Below are 21,247 nucleotides of genomic sequence, written 5' to 3' on the forward strand. Positions count from 1 at the left end.
TTAGAACGGCCGTTATCTCACCAGTGGTTCATTGAGTGAGTTGTGTTGCATCAGTGAAGATAGTTCAGTCAGATATCTCTCAGCACAGGACAGAGAATATGGGCTGGTCTTGGTTAATTTTTGACCGAACTGTCAGCTGACTCTTGGCGCTCCTGTATATATAATGGAGAAGTTTCTGGCAAACTGTCTGCAGCAAAGAAGACAGTAAAGGTAAGCATGGCACTTTATCAAAATATGCGAAAACATTTTATACTACATGAAACTTTAGATGTATTAGACATACATTGATGTGTAAAAATTATGTGAAACTTTTAAGACGTGGCATAATATGTAATAAATGGGAAATGTACAGCTGTTTAGAGGCTAAATCATTGGCTACTGTCCACGTGTCATTCCATTAAAAAAACTCCTTTCAAAAAGGGCCCAACTAACCCTCTGATTTCCCTGGACAGGCTGTAGAGATGCGTGGGATCTTTGCTAGTTGTGCACTCGCAGCGCTGCTGTTGGCTGCAGCCTGGGCAGACCACCACCACCACCACCACCACGATGGTGCTGATCACAGCCACGAGGGAGAACTGAGCTGCCACAAGCTTTCCCCTCCCAACGCTGACTTCGCCTTTGCCCTCTACAAAAACCTGAACGCCAAGGCTGCTGCAGGGCAGAACATCTTCTACTCGCCGCTGGGCATCTCCGCCGGCTTGTCCGTGCTGTCCTCCGGGGCCGGTGGTGAAACCCACCGCCAGCTGTTCTCCACCCTGGGCTACGGCGCTAACACCCAGGCACAGATTAACGAAGCGTGGGAGCATCTTTTCCACATGATGGGACACAGCAAGGACACTCAGCAGCTGGAAGTGGGTAACACCGTGGCCGTGCGCGCTGGCTTCTTTCCTCTGGAGAAGTTCACGAACGATGCTAAGCACCACTACTCTAGTGATATCCTCAACGCCGACTTTACTGATCCTGCCGGGGCTGCAGCTGAACTCAACAGATTCATTGCCGTTAAAACCCACGACAAGATCAAAGATATGGTGAAGGACCTGGACCCTGATACGGCCATGGTGCTGATCAACTATGTCTACTTCAGAGGTAGGACACATGCGCATACAGAAACATTCTGAAAGGGAGCAGACCAACGACAAGTTCAGGCGCACATCTCCTTGTGTAGTTTAAAGAGCTTGAGGACAGAGCATGCCATGAATACGTAAAACAAACCAGTCTGAATGATATTGAAAGAATGCGAGACAATTCATATTACAACATTATGCAAACCACAGTGATTTGAGTTGACATGCAGTAACTACATTACTCCCTCCACCCCTTTCACGGTCTCATACAGGAGAGTGGGAGAAACCCTTCGATGGTAACCAGACACAAAAGGCAGACTTCAATGTGGACGAAACCACCAAGGTTCAGGTTGACATGATGAAGAGGACGGGCCGCTACGACCTCTATCACGACCATGATAACCACACCACCGTCATCATGCTGCCCTACAAGGGCAACACCTCCATGATGATCGTGCTGCCCGACGAAGGCAAGATGTCAGAGGTGGAGGGCTACATCAACAAGGACTACATCAGGCGCTGGCATGACTCACTCTACAGGAGGTAATTTGATTTTCTTTTAAATCCTCTTCTTGATGGTTGTAAAGTGTGTCGTGGATACAGTGTCGGTCATTTGTAGGATTATAAGAATGTCTTAAGATGTAAGTCAACTGTATATTCCAGTGATTGTGACACTGGTACTGTTGTGGGTTTCTCAGCTCTGTGGATCTGTCCCTGCCAAAGTTCTCCATCTCTGCTGACGCCTCCCTGGGCAGCACACTGAAAGAAATGGGCATGACCGACGCTTTTGCGGACAACGCTGATTTCTCTGGCATGTCCACCGAGGTCAAGCTCAAAGTCTCAAAGGTAGGATCGGCAAACATGCCTTCATGTGTTTGTTACAGGAAATGACAATTACTAGGTGCTGCGAAGACCCTTTGCTCGCTACAGTTTTCCAAAACCTATTCAAACTAGACACTGACCGCCTCCTCCCGGTACCTCCACAGGTGTCCCACAAGGCCGTGCTGAGTGTGGACGAAAGAGGAACAGAGGCGGCAGCCGTCACCACCATCGAGGTCATGCCCATGAGCATGCCCGAAACCATGAAACTTGACAGACCCTTCTTGGTCTTCATCCTGGAGGACTCGACCAGGAGCATCCTCTTCATGGGCAAGATCAGCAACCCCACAGCTGTGTAAAGGTGCTAAAGAAATGAGTGTTTCATGTGTTACATTTTGTAGTAGGTTTTTAGTAGCTACAGGAAATTAGCTCATTTTTACCCGAGCGTCTAAAAGCCCTGAGCTGGCACAGAGCACTGGGGAATGACAAACGGAGGATAGTTTGATGAATAAGACGACAGATCTATCATCAAGTAACAGAAATGTCAGCCTATTAATCTGCTTGCAGTCTGTCAGCATGACACATTTATTACCATCTGTCATCCGAACCTGGCTAGGTGTATAAATATCTAAATATATCATTATATATTGTATCCAGCTGACTATATGATACAGATAATAAACATTAGTGGATATATCGCTTGAAGCATCTGCTTACACACTGAGCCAACTTGTTATTGTGCTATCGCTGTTTTAACATGTTGAAGTGAATAAAGACTTGAAAAACTGGCATTTTGTTATTTTAATCTTGAATTCATGGATCCCCAACAAATATTTACAATACCAATTCATGCTGAATTATTTAGAGAAGGAACCAATTGTTTTTTTTAAAGCGGAAATTTGTCTCTTTATATTTCTGGTGTATCGTGATGATTATTTTAAGCTCCCACAAATGTAATGCAACTGTAACACACATGTCTAGACCCCTACTGCACCAGCAGTTCTTTATCCATGATGTGTGCACTGCATTGTGTTGCATCAGTAAAGATAGCCTTGCCAGAAATCTTTGGTCACAGGACAGAAGAAGAGGATGGTCCTTGTTAATGTTTAACAGAGCTGTCTGCTAACTCTTGATTGACTCACTGATATATCTACATTTATTTCATCTGACCCCCTACCTCCCTTTCCAGACACACAAAGTAGACACAGCCACAATTCAGGTGGATATGATGACAAACTGTCATGCTGAATCACTACAGCTTCTAGAAGTGACATGTTAATTACAGCGTTGACAGTATATTAATTACAAAATTTACAGTAGATTATGAAAAAACATTTTTGAGCCATAGTTTTCCGAGACACTGACTGCCTCCTCCTGGCTCCTCCACAAGTGTCCCGATAGGCTCTACTGAGAGTTGATGAGGTTGGAACAGAATAAACACAAGTATTAGTCTGTTAATATGTTCAGTCTTTCAGGATGACATATTTATTACCACCAGTCATCTGAACCTGGCTAGGTGTCTAAAGTTCCAAATATATATTGCATATCCAGCTGAAAGTTGTATAATAGTGGTGCATGTATTGCATTTAAAGCATCTGCTAACAGGTTTAGCCAACTTGGGTGGTGTCGTGCTAAATGGTTCAATATGAAGCGAAATAAAATGTCATGAAATACTGGAATTCAATTTATTTTAATCTGTCAACTTTCTATATTGCTATTAATATACTCAATAGCATAGCACAGGTAGTACTGGAGAGAGGATTTGCTGTCACATTGAGGGGAATTAATTAACACTACTGCATATGCCTGTTACTAACACGTCACTAACATGTTGGCAGTAATGTGCCTATGAGTTTAGGACCAACTAATCAACAGACAAATTTGAGTGCTGAGTAGTAGTAGCTTGCTGCCATAATGGAACGTCTTATCAATTTGGTTTCTCTACACCCGACATTGTGCAGCAAACACCACAGGCTGTTCTCATACACTGTTCATAGCTATACCTACAAAAGGTAATGTAGTGTAATGTATATGCCACAAAATCAATTCGTATGTAACCCATGAAAATGTGAACCAGAAAATATAAAGAGCGACAGACGCTAGGGAGGAGGTGAAGGTGGATCAAAAAATACCAGACTTGCGCCCAGGAGACTGGTGTTCGTGTAAATAAATGTTGATTTATTTGTCACATAACTTACTTACTTAAGTAACGCCACTTCTAAAGTTATTTTAATCTGAATCACAATCTTTTTTTCTAAGCCTAACTTATTCGTTTTATTGCCTAAACCTAACCAAGATCTTTCCTGGGAAGACAGAAGTTTTTTTGAAAAGATTGTATGCATGTAACTAGCGGTATCAAGATATCGTACGAACCATTGTATGAGAACATTGTGATGACTACCTCAACAACCAAATGAAGGACAACATAGGGCTTGAGATCTCCCATAAGTTATATGATGGTCACGAAATGGGGCTAGCCAAAATAGCTAACGCTAGCATCAAATTTGGGGTCCGATTAGTTAATGTAGTGTAGTTAACGTTAGCCCCTTAGACATTCTCTGTCTGGAGGTTTTTGTTGTGTTGAGTGGAAACTCATTGGGCCTCATTCACAAAAAGTGCATAAACAGCTGGTTAGTTAGCTTAGCACAAAGACCGGAAACAATGGGAAGCGTGTGGATTTTCCATATTCCCGCACCATATTTCCGCATCACACTGATGAGAAATGGCTTTTATCGAGAAAATAATTGTCAGATTAATCAATTATAAAAATGATTGTTAGTTGCAGCCCTAATAAGAAGATGTTGGTGTGATTCTGCATGTGAGCATGTACACATTTGTCTTTTGCTTTAAAAAGATAAAAAAGGAATGCCTTGAAAATAGGAAAAAGGTAATCCCATTTTTTCTCTTCATTGTGCAACATGATATCAAATACACAATAAATTGATAAATAAGTTTATCAAATAATGTCATCTTTCCCTATCGATATTACCTGACTGATGCCGTGCTTGTATTTGGTCATAAATTACAAATTAATTGTGGCCTGTTTTGAGACAAAATTGTCTATTTAGATTGGGAAATTTGGAAATATTTATACTTGCCTGCTTTCACTATAATGTTCTCCTACTTTATATCTACAGTATATTAACTTTTTACGTATTATGACTCATTATAAATGTAACATATACTTATTATTTCTTACTGAACATTTTTAACTTGCTCTTTTTCAACTACTTCATTTTTACACAATCTACTGGAGACGGTAAGGAAGCATTTCATTGCACATTTTACTTGTATGATTGAGTATGAGACAAATAACATTTGAATTTGAAATTCAGGATATTCTCTCCACTCAGAGAACCATGGTCACTTATGTAACCATAAGTTACATTTGTTACATTGCAACTTGTGTGCTATTGAGCAATTGTTTCAAAATGTTTCAACATGAGGCAAACAAATAAGTTACCCTTTCTTTTTCTAGAAGGGATTCAAAGTGGAAATGACTGTTTGGAATGAGTTGTTTCATACGTTCATGAAAAGCTCCTGATTTCTGTCATATCATTTTTTCATGTAATTATGTGATTAATACTGTGGGCTTGTGTGTAACCTTTATAGCAAGTGAAGTGAAGATAGCTTGGCCGGTAATCTCTTAGCAAAGGACAGAACAGGCTGAACCTTGTTAATGTTTAATAGATGTGTCAGCTGACTCTCTTCGATCTACTGAATATAATGATGAACTTTCTGCCCAACTGCACCAGAGGATATTAATGGTAAGCATGGACCCCCATTGAAATAAGCTGAATGTTTTGTATAAATTATGAGGACTTGGACTTAAATTAAAGTGACATTTGGAAAAGTGAGACAAATATTATTATGTCAGATATGTTAAGCTGTTAAGATTAGATTAGAGTCTCCTGTTTAAAATATATTGAACCTTTAACTACTGTCGACTTTATCCTTTTCATTCATTACGTTATATACAATGTTGTAAAATTGTTCTTGCCATTTAACTTTGATTTTGTTTGCTTGGTTTTATGTTTGTTATCAAATACTATTGTGACCTAATGTTTCCTTTTATATGGACAGGCTGTAGAGATGCGTGGGATCTTTGCTAGTTGTGCACTTACAGCACTGCTGCTGGCTGCAGCCTCTGCAGACCACCACCACCACCACCACCATGATGGCTCTGATCACAGCCATGAGGGAGAAATGATTTGCCACAAGCTTTCGTCTCCCAATGCTGACTTTGCCTTTGCCCTCTACAAAAACCTGAATGCTAAGGCTGCTGCTGGAAAGAACATCTTCTACTCGCCGCTGGGCATCTCCACTGCCCTGTCCGTGCTGTCTACAGGGGCTCATGGTGAAACCCACAGCCAGCTGTTCTCCAGCTTGGAATACAGCACCTTAAACCAGACTCAGGTCAACGAAGCGTACGAGCATCTTTTCGACATGCATGGACACAGCCATGAGAATCAGCAGCTGGATGTTGGTAACACTGTGGCCCTACGCTCTGGTTTCAATACTCTGGAGAAGTTCCTGAAGGATGTCAAGCACCACTACTCTGGTGAGGTCCTCAACGTCAGCTTTACAAATCCCGCTGAGGCTGCAGCTGAGATCAACAGATTCATTGCTAATAAAACCCACGACAAGATCAAAGATATGGTGAAGGACCTGGACCCTGATATGGCCATGATGCTGATCAACTATGTATACTTTAAAGGTAAGAAGTGAGTTCAAGTCCATGTCCCATTGTGTAGTTTATGGACAGGCAAAGACAAGAACTCACCATATGGCCGGCTTAAAGCATTGGCCATATAGGTGGTCATCAAGGGCGCCACCTTCTGGGGGGGCTGCTGGTTGCCCTCTAAAAAAACAAAAACAAAATTACAGTTCGCGGGTTCAAGCCTTTTTTTCGCACAAGGTACTCTTGTGGACAAATCTTGCAAGTTTCGTTATGATGGGCCAAATGGTTGTTGACTTAAGTCTGTTTATGTGTCGAGCCACGTCCTTTTGAAATTCATTGGTCAATATCTTGAAAATACAATCATATATCAACAAGCTTTATGCAAATTTTAAAAAGCTTGGTCCAATAATCATGCACAGAAAATTTGGTAAAAATCGGATTTGTGGTTTAGGAGGAGATATCAAAAATGTGTTTTACAAACAATTAAAAATGGCGGAAAATGTAGTTGGCGGTCTTTAGTGGTCCAAGAGGCTTTTTGGACATGTGTGTCATATTTCAAGTCAATTGAACTTTAAGTGTGAGGGGGGCCTGCCTTTAAAATTTTCACTTTTTTGGCTATCAGTGATAGCGCCACCATGTGGCCAATTGAGATCATAATTTATGTGAAGCATTAGGACATCATGGCCAGTTATGGTACCAAGTTTCATGTCTCTAACTTGTTACAGCTCACAGCATATCGAGCAAAGGCACAATATAGCATAAAATGCTAAATAGGTCACGCCCATATGCACCAATCAATATGACACTTCAGATCTTGATTAATACTTGTCCCCAGACCATGGGGACCAAGTTTGATGAAATTCTGTCTACCAGGTTTTGAAGTACAATTATTTGGTATTTGTGGCGCCCCCTATGGGTTGAGCTAAAACAGCTTTGGTACACCTATTCTCACACACGTAGTGAAGATATCTACCAAGATTTATGATGATTGGACTAATGGTCAATGAATTACGGCGATTTCCTGCTAAGCTCCGCCCTCTTAAAGTTCATTGGTGAATTTCTGGAAAAGGAAATGATATATCAACAAGCTTTATTCAACTTTTGATGAACCTAGTCCAATAATGAACCACAGAAAATTTGCCAGCATTCGTACCTACGGTTTAGGAGGAGATGTCAAAAATGTGTTTCTCAAAAAAGTTAAAATGGCGGAAAATCTTGAAAGTGGACTTTAGTGGTCCAAGAGGCTTTTTTGTTGAATATGGCCAATTGAGTTCATATTTTACTTGACGCGTTAAGACATCAGGTACAGTTATGGTACCAAGTTTCATGTCTCTAGCTCATTCCAGCTCACAGCAAATTGAGCAAAGGCATAATATAGCATATAATCCAAAATATGCCATGCCCACATGCACCGATCAATATGACACTTCAGATCTTGGTTAATACTTGCCCCCAGAGCATGGGCACCAAATTTGATGAAACCATGTTTTGAGATACAAGTTTTTTTACATTTGTGGCGCCCCCTATGGGTTGATCTCAAAATGCTTTGGTATGCTTATTCCCAAACACGTACTAAAGATATCTACCAAGATTTATGATGATTGGTCAATGAATTATGAACAATTTCTTGCTAAGCTCCGCCATTTGAAATTCATTGATCAATGAGATATAAACAAGCCTTTTGCAACTTTTGATGAGCTTGGTCCAATAATGATCTACAGGAAATTTGGTAGCAATCACACCTACGATTTAGAGACAAAAATGTCAAATGTCAAAAAAGTGTTTTTCAAAAAATTCAAAATGGCGGAAAATCTAGTTAGGCGGACTTTAGTGGTCCGAGAGACTTTTGAGTAGAACACATGGAACTGGATATGTGTGTCAAATTTCAACCCTAATTTGATCCCTAATAATAATAAATTGACACAAACTCAAAAGGGTTGTGCCCCTTCGGGGCTTGAATCCTAAAAATGCTTGTGGGCGCCCTCTCTCATTTACTGCATTGAGGTAACACATGAACAGATAAATAAATAAATAGATTAGGAAATACACTCCTCACACCTGTAACTCTTGTTTTAGTGATACTGACTTTATGCCAACAATATCAGGCACCATGTGTTTTTTAAAATATTACAATAAATACATTTATTTATGAAAATAAAAATCAGAATTTTTGTCTTAAGATCATTGTGATGTCTGATGTGTGTTGTGGTTTACGGGGCTAGGGTTATTATGGTAAGTTGTTGTGTCTTTCTAGCCAAACAGCTACCATGGTGCTAACGTAGCAGCTAGGTGGCTCATGCTAGCAAGCTGCGACTGGGCTCAGCTCGTGATTGGCTCGGGCGGGTGTGTGGGTGGGACTTCGATACTGTGACTCCAGCCCCCCCGATCACACCTGCGCAGATTCTGGTTCCAAATGACATCAACATCTCAAGATGGCAGCCCCCGTATGTGGCACATTTTGGCTTTACTTCTGTGCAGTGGGGGGAAGTGGAGACACGTCGTCCATCTACATACAGTCTATGGTTTAATGATGTGACCACGAAGTATGATGATTGTAGACTGTAGAGCATACTTTTAAAAACAACTGACAATACTAATTTGGACTGACATATCTACTGTTATCTCCCCCCCCCACTGCCTTATACAGGAGAGTGGAAAAATCCCTTCAATAGTCGCATGACCCGCATGATGGACTTCTATGTGGACAAGACCACCACAGTTCAGGTGGACATGATGTTGAGGACAGCTTTCTATGACACCTACTGGGATGTTGACAACCACACCATCGCCGTCATGGTGCCCTACAAGGGCAACATCTCCATGATGATCGTCCTGCCTGATGAAGGCAAGATGGCGGAGGTGGAGCGCATCATGAACAAGGACTACATCAAGCACTGTCGAAACTCAGTCTCTATGGAGTAAGATGAATCTTTATTTTTGAATCCTCATCCTCTAGAGATTGAGTAAATATTGACTGGATTAGATGTATTTTATTTACTATAGAAACAACAAGTAAGGTGTTCATTATTAGCACAGTGTAACTTCATTATACAAGCTGTACTTTAACTGTATATTACAGTGTTTGTGACACTGGTGCTGTTCTGTTTCTTAGATATGTGGATCTGTTCCTTCCAATGTTTTCCATCTCTGCTGATAATCCTCTGGAAAACACACTGAAAGAAATGGGCATAACCGACGCTTTTGAGGACAAGGCTGATTTCTCTGGCATTTCTGATGAGGTCATGCTCAAAGTCTCAAAGGTAGGAGAAGCAAACATTTCTTCTTAGGCTCATTATTAATTTAAGTTCTTATGAACAACATGGGAATATGCACTCCATACATCAGACCGGCAATGCGTCATCCAGAGTAGGCTCCTATGATCACGCCTTCTGGGGGAAAACAATCCAACGTCCTTCATAGATGGTAACAGAGTAAACAGTTGAAACATGTCTCCAAACTTCTACTTTAAACAAGCCGATAATAGTAATAACGCTTTGCTGAAGAGTTGCTGTGTATTTGGTTGCACCAACAATAAATCCCCAAACACTGATCTCCGATTTGGTCTCCTGCCGTGTCCTAAGTTCTTATGAACAACATGGGAATATGCCTACCCCACAGCAACAGCTGCAGAACAGAGACATATACTATACCTCCAGAGAATGCTGAAAAAGACACCTAAGCTTCTACATTTTTTTATAGACCTGCACTGTGTTTCACTTTGACTACCTCTTTTTTCCTCTGCAGGTGTCCCACAAGGCCATGCTGAGTGTCACTGAAATGGGAACAGAGGCAGCAGCCAACACCATTAATGAGCCAGTATTCATCGGTTTTGCGAGAACAGTAAGAATGGACAGACCCTTCTGGGTCTTCATCCTGGAGAACTCCACTGAGAGCATCCTCTTCATGGGCAAGATCAGCAACCCCACAGCCATGTAGAGGCACAAGCTAAAAAAATGATAAATCACGGTCACAGGTCTCAGAAGGGAATTGTTGACGTAAATGAGAAGTACAGAGCTGCAACAGTCAGTCTATTCATCGATCAGACGATCGACAGATAATCAATTGGCAACTATTTTGATAATTGATGAATCTTTTCAGTCATCTTTCAAGCAAAAACTCTAAACATTTGATGGTTTCGGGTTCTCAAATGGGAGAATTTGGACTTGGTAAATGGACTTGCATTTATATAGCGCTTTTCTAGTCTTCCGACCACTCAAAGCTCTTTACACTACATGTCAGCATTCACCCATTCACACACTGGTGGCAGAGGCTGCTAAGGTGCCAACTTTGCCCATCAGGATCTAATCTAAATACTCATTCAGACACCAATGGCTATGCCTTCTGGAATTTGGGGTTAAGTGTCTTGCTCAAGGACACATCGACATATGACCAGGCTGCTCCAGGGATCTAACCACCGACCTTCCGATTGGTGGACTACCTGCTCTATCCTCTGAGCCACAGTCGCCCTGTTCGCTGCTTTCATTTGTCTTACATTAGTAAAAGTAAACTGAATATCTTTAAGTTTGGATTAGTTGGTCGCACAAGACATTTGATAACATTTTCAGCTCTAGAAAATTGTGATGAACATTTTTCACTGTCTTCTGATATTTTATAGACCAAATGATTAATCGATAATAGAAATAATTGTGAGTTGCAGCCCTAATTAGCAGCTGTTGGAGTGATTCTGCATTTGAGCATGTACACGCTTTTACTTTGAAAAGATAATAAAGGAGTGACCTGAAAATAGAAAAAAGTGATTACATTTTTCTCTTCATTGTGTAACATGACATCAAATACACAATAAATAAATACAAAATATATATATTTAAATATGATTAAATAATCTCAACTTTCCCTATCAGTGTTACCTGACTGATGCCATGCCTATATTTGGTCATAAATTATGAATTAGTTGTGTCTATTTCAATTGGGAAATTTTTTAATATTTATACTTGCTTTCCCTATAATGTTCCCCTACTTTATATCTACAGTATATTGACCTTTTTCTTATGGTATACTCATTGTAAATGTTACCATTACACTTATTGTTACTTATTGTACATTTTATACTTGCTCTCTTTTAAAGGGACTGTTTGTAAGAATCAGAAATGTCTTGTTAACAGCTTCACCTGTGGCCGTTAAATCAACTAAAGTCAGTGTCCTGTTGCTCGCGCTTGTGCTCGCTCTACATAGACATGAACGAGCATCGCTCAAAACAGTGAGGAGACACACGTCAGCTAAAAGCACAATATCACTCTATATTTCAGCTGCTTGGCAGTAATGTTAGCTGACAAGACGAAGGTCTCTCCATGAATCAATGCTGATCCTAGTGTTGGCTTTTCCTGCCTCAGCCTCCTGACCGCGGCCGGAGGGAACGGGGGAGACACCGGAGTTTTGGTCGGAGACGATAACGTTTCTCTCTGCGAAGCCCCGTCACTTCACAAGACACAGGAAACCTCTGTTGGTCTGGAGGAGCTGCAGCAGTTATTTCTGCACAAACGTCCACTGTACATTCACTAGATATTCTCAGAGATAAACTAACTCTTCTGCAGTGTGTAGTCTAGAGGTGGAGCAAGACAACGAGGACGCGCGCGGTCTGTCTGAGTGAAGGCAAGAAGGCAGAGGAGGAGACGCTCCGGCCACACGCGAGCGCGCGTGTGTCCCGACCCGGTACATTTATACGCTTAAAAAGTGACAAACAGTCCCTTTAAGCGAAGCGTTATTTTGAAGAAAAAAAAAAAAGTGTTGCAAATATCCAACTGAGTAGAGATTGTCAACTGTGAGTGTATTGTAGCAGCACGCTTCAGGTGTCTACCTAAACTAGCCTAACATTCACGAATATGACATCATTAAAGGATGATAACATCACTGTTATACATCAAAGAATATGTATGAACATTCTACACATGAACATATGGAAAACTAAATTCGAAATTCTTTTTAAAATTCTTCATCTGGTAGTAAAGGTTTTTATCATCGTTAGAAATCTGTAACTCAGTCCAGTTTCATTAACATTTTATGACAACATTTTTCTTTTAAGTTAAAAACATATACAGATAAATACCAACCATATTCTTTAAATTAAGCATTATTCTGAAGAAAAAAAAACAAGTATGTTGCAAATACCCAACTGAGTAGAAATTGTCAACTGTGAGTGTATTGTAGCAGGACGCTTCAGGTGTCTACCTAAACTAGCCTAACATTCAAGAACATGATATCATTAAAGGATGATGACATCACTGTTATACATAAAATAATATGTATGAACATTCTAAATGACAGAAGGACAACTACATTAAAAACTGTTTTTTTCAAAATTCTTCATCCATTAGTATAGATTTTTCTCATAGTTGGAAATCTGGAACTCAGTCCAGTTTCATTCAAATTTTATGAAAGTAAAACAACTTTTTTCAAGTTAAAAATATATACAGATTAATACCAACCATATTCTTAAAATGAAGCACTGTTTTAAAGATGAGTAGAGATTGTCATCTGAGAGTGTATTGTAGCAGCATGCTTCAGGTGTCTACCTAAACTAGCCTAATGTTCCAGAATATGACATCATTGAAGGATGATGACATCACTGTTGAATATCAAAGAATATGTATGAACATTCTAAATGGCATATGGACGACTACATTTAAAATTGTTTTTTTCAAAATTCTTCATCCAGTAGTAAAGATTGTTTTATCATAGTTTGAAATCTGGAACTCAGTCCAGTTTCATTTAAATTTCATGACGATATTTTTTATTTTAAATTCAAAACATTTAAAAAGATTAATACCAACCATATTCTTTAAATGAAGCTTTATTTTGAAGAAAAAAAAGAAGTATGTTACAAATATCCAACTGAGTAGAGATTGTCAACTGTGAGTGTATTGTAGCAGCACGCTTCAGGTGTGTACCTAAACTAGCCTAATGTTCCAGAATATGACATCATTAAAGGATGATGACATCACTGTTATATATCAAAGAATATGTTTGAACATTCTAAATGACATATAGACAAGTACATTTAAAATTGTTTTTAAAATTCTTCATCCATTAGTAAATATTTTTTATCACCGTTAGAAATCTGTAACTCAGTCCAGTTTCATTAAAATTTGATGAAAATATATTTTTTTTAATGTTAAAAACATATACAGATTAATACCAACCATATTCTTTAAATGAAGCTTTATTTTGAAGAAAACAAAATAAGTATGTTGTCAACTGTGAGTGTATTGTAGCAGCATGCTTCAGGTGTCTACTGAAACTAGCCTAACATTCAGAATATGACATCATTAATGATTGATGATATCACTGTTATATATCAAAGAATATGTTTGAACATTCTAAATGACATATAGACAAGTACATTTAAAATTGTTTTTAAAATTCTTCATCCATTAGTAAATATTTTTTATCACCGTTAGAAATCTGTAACTCAGTCCAGTTTCATTAAAATTTGATGAAAATATATTTTTTTAATGTTAAAAACATATACAGATTAATACCAACCATATTCTTTAAATGAAGCTTTATTTTGAAGAAAACAAAATAAGTATGTTGTCAACTGTGAGTGTATTGTAGCAGCACGCTTCAGGTGTCTACTGAAACTAGCCTAACATTCAGAATATGACATAATTAAACAAAATAAGTATGTTGTCAACTGTGAGTGTATTGTAGCAGCACGCTTCAGGTGTCTACTGAAACTAGCCTAACATTCAGAATATGACATAATTAAAGGATGATGACATCACTGTAATACATAAAGGAATTCTAAATGACATTTAGACAACTACATTTAAAATTGTTTTTAAAATTCTTCATCCATTAGTAAAGATATTTATCATCGTTAGAAATCTGGAACTCAGTCCAGTTTCATAAAGCATAAAGCAAAGTCTACCTAAACTAGCCTAACATTCAAGAATATGACATCATTAATGATTGATGACATTACTGTTATATATCAAAGAATATGTATGCATTTTCTAAATGACATATAGACGACTACATTTAAAATTGTTTTTAAAATTCTTCATCCAGTAGTAAAGATTTTGTATCATAGTTGGAAATCTGGAACTCAGTCCAGTTTCATAAAGCATAAAGCAAAGTCTACCTAAACTAGCCTAACATTCCGAAATGTGACATCATTAAAGGATGATGACATCACTGTTATATATCAAAGAATATGTATGAACATTCTAAATGACATACAGTATAGACAACTACATTTAAAATTGTTTTTAAAAGGTTTCATCCATTAGTATAGATTTTTCTCATAGTTGGAAATCTGGAACTCAGTCCAGTGTCATTAAAATGTTATGAAAGTAAAACAATTTTTTTCAAGTTAAAAACATAAAATATATACCAACCATATTCTTTAAATGAAGCAGTGTTTTAAAAAGTAAGTATGTTGCAAATATCCAACTGAGTAGAGATTGTCAACTGTGAGTGTATTGTAGCAGCACGCTTCAGGTGTCTACCTAAACTAGCCTAATGTTCCAGAATATGACATCATTAAAGGATGATGACATCACTGTTATATATCAAAGAATATGTATGGACATTCTAAATGGCATATGGACGACTACATTTAAAATTGTTTTTTTCAAAATTCTTCATCCAGTAGTAAAGATTGTTTTATCATAGTTTGAAATCTGGAACTCAGTCCAGTTTCATTTAAATTTCATGACGATATTTTTTATTTTAAATTCAAAACATTTAAAAAGATTAATACCAACTATATTCTTTAAATGAAGCATTATTTTGAGGATAACAAAATAAGTGTGTTGCAAATATCGAACTGAGTAGAGATTGTCAACTGTGAGTGTATTGTAGCAGCACGCTTCAGGCGTCTACCTAAACTAGCCTAATGTTCCAGAATATGACATCATTAAAGGATGATGACATCACTGTTATATATCAAAGAATATGTATGAACATTCTAAATGACATATAGACAAGTAAAGAGTTTTTATCACCATTAGAGATCTGTAACTTAGTCCAGTTTCATTAAAATTTTATAATAAAAATAAAAATAAGTATGTTGTCAACTGTGAGTGTTTTTTGTTAAAGCACGCTTCAGGTGTCCACCCAAACTAACCCAACATTCCAGAATGTGACATCATTAAAGGATGATGACATCACTGTTATATATCAAAGAATATGTATGAACATTCTAAATGACAGATGGAAAACTATTATTTAAAATTGTTTTTAAAATTCTTCATCCAGTAGTAAAGATTTTTATCATTGTTGGAAAACTGGAACTCAGTCCAGTTTCATTAAAATTTCGTGAGAGAATTATTTTTTTTAATGTTAAAAACATTTATACAGATTTATACCAACCATATTCTTTAAACTAAGCATTTTTTGAAGAAAAAAAAAAGATGAGTATGTTGCAAATATCGAACCGAGTAGTGTTTGTCAACTGTGAGTGTATTGTAGCAGCATGCTTCAGGTGTCTACCTAAACTAGCCTTACATTCCAGAATATGACATCATTAAAGGATGATGACAAAAGTGGGCCACGATGAATGTGGACACTTTAGCGTCAGAAAATCATATCTTAACATCTTAAGGCATTTCGTTTGGCCGCGCGTTAAAAGGGACGTCTCCTCCTATATACAAACGTGTCATGTGTGCCAGTTAATGGGAAAACAAGCCCGCTCCACTGCAGCCCATTCCTGCTCTAGGTGAACCATTTGATCATCTTATTGTGGACTGTGTGGGTCCGCTGATGTGCTCTTAATCAGGTTGTAAGTTTTTGCTTACCGTTATGTGTCAGAGCACTAGGTATCCTGCTGCGTACCCGTTGTGCTCAATAACTACTAAAGCTGTGGTAAAAGCCTTGTCTCAGTTCATTTCCGTGTTTGGCATTCCAAAAGTGATCCAGAGTGACCAGGGGTCAATTTTTTCGTCCCACATGTTTTGCACAAGTGTTAAAGCTTTTGTGCATAAAGCATAATCAGTCGTCGGCTTATCATGCGCAAAGCCAAGACGCTTTGGAGAGGTTTGGACATACTGTGCGTGGCCCTTTGGCAGTGCTGAAGGACAAATGGGTGAACATCCGAGCCGCCAAAAAATTTGATTGACTTTGTAAATGGTTTCAGACATCGATTGTTTGTAGCGGTTGGTATGGCTAGGAAGAAATTACAAGTGTCCCAAAATAAAATGAAAAAGATGTATGATCGTCGCACAGAACGCCATGAGTTTAGTCCGGGAGACCAGGTCCTGGCTCTCATGGCAATTGTGGGGTCGCTATTTCAGGCTAATACTGGCCCTTACACTGTTTCTGAGAAGATTTCCGACTTGAATTATTTGATTGCGACACCAGGGCGGAAAAAACAAAAACAACTGTGTCATGTTAATCTTCTCAAGCCATATTATATATGTGTGTCTGGTACTGATGCAGGACAGGCTGGTGTGCCTCTGAGTGTCAGTCCAGTCTCTGTTGCGCATGAGGGAGATGGGGTGCCGGAGCCGGATGAAAGTTTGCTCTGTGGCCGGTTAAAAAATTCTGAGTCGCTTGAAAACTTATATAAACTGTTATCACATTTATCTGAGTCAAAACCTAATGAACTGTCTCAGCTTGTACGGAGGTATCCATGTCTGTTTGGCGATGTCCCATCACGCACGGATTGGATAGAGCATGGCATTGATGTCAGAGATGCGCAGCCGATTAAACAGCGGTTTTAACGTATGCCACCAGATAAGCGGAAATATCTCGACGCAGAAGTTGATTACATACTCCAAAAAACATTGCTGTGACGTCGTCTTCTAGTTGGGCCTCCTGTTGCATTTTGGTACCGAAGCCTGACAAAACACCTAGGTTTTGTACAGATTAGAGAAAGGTAAATGCTGTGACAAAACCAGACTCGGATGGATGATTGTATCGTTCAGGTGGGGTCCGCCAAGTTCGTTATAAAATTTGATTTGCTTAAAGGGACTGTTTGTAACTTTTTAAGCGTATAAATGTACCGGGTCGGGACACATGCGCGCTCGCATATGCGCGCTCGCGTGTTACCGGCGTCCCTGCTCCTCTGCCTGCTTGCCTTCACTCAGACAGCGCGCGTGTTCTCGCATACTTGCTCCACCTCTAGACGTGAACGCGCGCTCACTCCACACTGCAGAAGAGTTAGTTTAGCTCTGAGAATATCTAGTGAATGTACAGTGGACGTTTGTGCAGAAATAACTGCTGTAGCTTCACCAGACCAACAGAGGTTTCCCTTGTCTTGTGAAGTGACGGGCCTCTGCAGAGAGAAACGTTGTTGTCTCGTTACCGACCGGGTGCCGGTGTCTCCCTGTTCACTCCAGCTGCGGGCGGAGGGAGACGACTTTCTCGCTGCAGAGCCCCGCTGCCTCTGCCTGCGCTGAGGCAGGAGAAGCAAAAACAGTATCAGCATTGATTCATGGAGAGACCTTCGTCTGGTCAGCTAACATTACTGCCAAGCAGCTGAAATATAGAGTGATATTGTGGTTTTAGCTGACGTGTGTTGCGTCACTGTTTTGAGCAATGCTCGTTCATGTCTATTTAGAGCGAGCACAAGCTCGAGCCCGACGCTGACTTTCGTTGATTTCACGGCCACAGGTGTCGCTGTTAAGAAGCATTTCTGAAAGTTACAAATAGTCCCTTTAAGGGATATTGGCAGGTTCCTCTGTCTAAGCGCACGCAGGAGATATTCACGTTTATTATACCGTCCGGGTTATTCTCCTATGCGGTAATGCCATTTGGACTCAGAAACGCACCCGCAACGTTCCAGCGCTTAATGAATAGAGTTGTATCAGGTTTGGAGGGCTGTTCTGTATATTTGGACGATGTAGTTATTTACAGTGACACCTGGTATTCTCTTCTTCAGCGCATTCGTGCACTGTTTGAGCGGTTGGTGGAGGCGCGCCTCACCATCAATCTAGCCAAGTGCGAGTTTGCCATGGCAATGGTGACATATCTGGGTCGTGTGGTAGGGCAGGGCCGTGTGGCTCCTGTCCAGGCCAAGGTTACAGCAGTAGCTGAGTACCCGCAGCCTTTGACAATAAAACGACTTCAGCGTTTTTTGGGGTTAGTGGGGTACTATAGAAGTTTTTGTAAGAACTTCTCCACTGTGGTGTGTCCTCTAACTGATCTGCTGAAGTCCAAAGCAAAGTATGTCTGGTCATCTCAATGTCAGCAAGCATTTGACAATGTTAAATCTCTGTTGTGCTCTTCTCCTGTGCTGGCAGCGCCGCGGTTCGATCATGCCTTCATGCTCCAGGTGGATGCCAGCCAGGTGGGAGCAGGTGCCGTCTTGCTCCAGGGGGTGGTGAGACCAGTCAGTTTTTTCTCGAAGAAGTTTAATCGTCACCAACTTAATTATTCTGTCATTGAGAAAGAAGGGTTGGCACTTGTCTGGGTGTTGCAGCATTTTGAGGTTTATGTAAGGGCAGGAAGAGCTCCCCTGGTGGTTTACACGGATCACAACCCTCTGACGTTTTTACAGTCTCTGAGATGTCCAAATCAGAGGTTAATTAGATGGTCCTTGTTTCTTCAGGCTTACGATCTGGACATTCGACATATTAAAGGAACCGATAGTGTCTTAGCTGATGCGCTGTCGCGTGCCCCTCTGCAAATTTTGCCATGTAGCCTGTATTGTCATTTTGTACTGCCTGTTTGACCTGTGCTTGCTGTGCCTGTCATCTTAAATGTGCTTCTCAGGTACCAGGGTTGCTGAGGACGGGTGGAGGAAGTAGCGGGGGTGGGGCGGGGCGGGGCGGGGCGGGGCGAGATGACGGTCATGTAGCCTTATATTTGTTTTTCACTTTTGAGTAAATTCTAATTTCTTTGTTTGGTGGATTGGTATAGTTCTACTTATGGGTAGATGGTTCTACTGGACCAGTGATCCCTCTGGGTCACTGACTTTATGGGAGGGGGGTGTGACGGCCCCTGCTTGTCTGCAGATGTGATGTAATAGTGACGTGCCTGTGTTGTGTTTAAGGAGCTGGTTGGAATCCCTGGCAGAGCTGGAGCACCTGGGCCCGGTGTTCCACCGGATATAAAGGCCGGCTTCCCGTGCGTTGCTCTCTCTCTCTCCCTGCCGGCTGCCTGCCACCACTTTTGCTTTGCTTAGTTTCTGTTGGACTTTTTACTTCACAACAGCTCACACTATATTATTCAAGCACATCTCACATTGACACTACTGATTTCACTGACTAACACACTCCATAAGTACATTTAATTCTTAATTCATATTATTTGTTATAATAAATACTTTATATTATTTGGCATTTGATATCCGTTCCCGTTTTTGTCATGGCCAACGGGCCGGGTTATGACACATCAGATATATATCAATGGATATGTATGAACATTCTAAATGACATATATAGACAACTACATTTAAAATTGTTTTTCAAATTCTTTATCCATTAGTAAAGATTTTGTATCATAGTTGGAAATCTGGAACTCAGTCCAGTTTCATTCAAATTTTATTAAAGTAAAAAAAAAAGTTAACAACAAAGTTAAAAACATAAAGATTAATACCAACCATATTCTTTAAATGAAGCATTATTTTGAAGAAAAAAAAAATAGTATGTTGTCAACTGTGAGTGTATTGTAGCAGCACACTTCAGGTGTCTTAGGAGAAGATGTCAAAAATGTGTTTTTCAAAAATTTAGTTATAAAAATCTAAGGCCTCTTGAGGCTTTTTTGTAGAGCACATTCAGCAGCACGTGTGTCAAATTTCAAGTCAATCAGACTTATGGTGTGAGGAGGCTGGCCTTGAAAATGTTGCAGCGCCACCATGTTGCCAATTGGGATCATATTTTATGTGAAGCATTATGACATCATGTACAGTTATGGTACCAAGTTTCATGTCTCTAGCTCGTTACAGCTCACAGCAAATTGATTAAGGCATAATTTAGCATATAATGCTAAATAGGCCACGCCCACATGTACCGATCAATATGACACTTCAGATCTTGGTTAATACTTGCCCCCAGAGTATATGCACCAAATTTGATGAAATTCTGTCCACCAGATCTTGAGGAATACGTTTTTGATATTTTTGGCGCCCCCTATGGGTTGAGCGGAAAATACTTTAATGCGCCTATTCCCAAGTACGTACTGAAGATATCTACCAAGATTTATGATGATTGGATTAATGGTCAATGAATTATTTCCTATTTTTTTTCCTATTATTTTCCATTATTCCCAATTTCCTGCTAAGCCCCGCCCATTGAAAGGTTCGTTGATCATTATCTTCAAAACGCAATAAGATATCAACAAGCTTTTGATAACTTTTCATGAAATTAGTCCATGATCCGAAAAAAATTGGTAGCAATCGGACCTACAGTTTAAGAGGAGATGTCAAAAATGTCTTCTTCAAAAAATTCAAATTGTGGAAAATCTAGCTAGGTGGACTTTAGTGATCCAAGAGACTTTTTTGTAGAAGACATGGAACTGGACATGTGTGTCAAATTTCAAATCAATCGGACTTACGGTGTGAGTGGAGTGGCCTTTCCAAAATCGCGTTTTTGGCCGTTAATTACAGCGCCCCCATGTGGCCAATTGGGGTCATATTTCTTGTGAAGGATTTGCACATAATTTTCAGTTATTGTGCCAAAGTTTCATGTTTCTAGCTCATTCCAGCTCACAGGAATTTGAGCTGCGGCATAAAACAACAAATAATAAAAAACGGCACAAACTCAATAGGGTTCTGCCTCTT

General features: G+C 39.7%; 2 protein-coding genes across 2 annotated transcripts; both read left to right on the top strand.

Annotated features, from left to right (window-relative positions):
* The first annotated feature begins 62 nt into the window (after window positions 1-62).
* On the top strand, window positions 63-2,674 carry LOC119476767 (alpha-1-antitrypsin homolog). Its single transcript, XM_037750304.1, has 5 exons — window positions 63-210; window positions 453-1,086; window positions 1,337-1,607; window positions 1,763-1,910; window positions 2,051-2,674. Exons 2-5 carry the CDS (start codon window positions 462-464, stop codon window positions 2,240-2,242), a joined length of 1,236 nt encoding a protein of 411 aa, XP_037606232.1. The 5' UTR covers window positions 63-210; window positions 453-461; the 3' UTR covers window positions 2,243-2,674.
* A 2,772-nt stretch (window positions 2,675-5,446) lies between these two features.
* On the top strand, window positions 5,447-11,321 carry LOC119476766 (alpha-1-antitrypsin homolog). Its single transcript, XM_037750303.1, has 5 exons — window positions 5,447-5,650; window positions 5,967-6,600; window positions 9,212-9,482; window positions 9,677-9,824; window positions 10,309-11,321. The coding sequence occupies exons 1-5, from the start codon at window positions 5,648-5,650 to the stop codon at window positions 10,498-10,500; spliced, it is 1,248 nt and encodes a 415-aa protein (XP_037606231.1). The 5' UTR covers window positions 5,447-5,647; the 3' UTR covers window positions 10,501-11,321.
* Window positions 11,322-21,247: the final 9,926 nt, after the last annotated feature.

The sequence above is a fragment of the Sebastes umbrosus genome, chromosome 18, assembly GCF_015220745.1.
Source record: "Sebastes umbrosus isolate fSebUmb1 chromosome 18, fSebUmb1.pri, whole genome shotgun sequence".
Taxonomy (NCBI): domain Eukaryota; kingdom Metazoa; phylum Chordata; class Actinopteri; order Perciformes; family Sebastidae; genus Sebastes; species Sebastes umbrosus.

What these genes read in the sequence shown, in the direction of transcription:
- LOC119476767 (XM_037750304.1), top strand. Translation starts at nt 462, where the DNA reads ATGCGTGGGATCTTTGCTAGTTGTGCACTCGCAGCGCTGCTGTTGGCT. An exon ending in CAACTATGTCTACTTCAGAG is followed by an intron (nt 1,087 to 1,336) that starts GTAGGACACATG and finishes GGTCTCATACAG; the next exon opens with GAGAGTGGGAGAAACCCTTC. An exon ending in CATGACTCACTCTACAGGAG is followed by an intron (nt 1,608 to 1,762) that starts GTAATTTGATTT and finishes TGGGTTTCTCAG; the next exon opens with CTCTGTGGATCTGTCCCTGC.
- LOC119476766 (XM_037750303.1), top strand. An exon ending in CAACTATGTATACTTTAAAG is followed by an intron (nt 6,601 to 9,211) that starts GTAAGAAGTGAG and finishes TGCCTTATACAG; the next exon opens with GAGAGTGGAAAAATCCCTTC. An exon ending in TCATGCTCAAAGTCTCAAAG is followed by an intron (nt 9,825 to 10,308) that starts GTAGGAGAAGCA and finishes TTTCCTCTGCAG; the next exon opens with GTGTCCCACAAGGCCATGCT.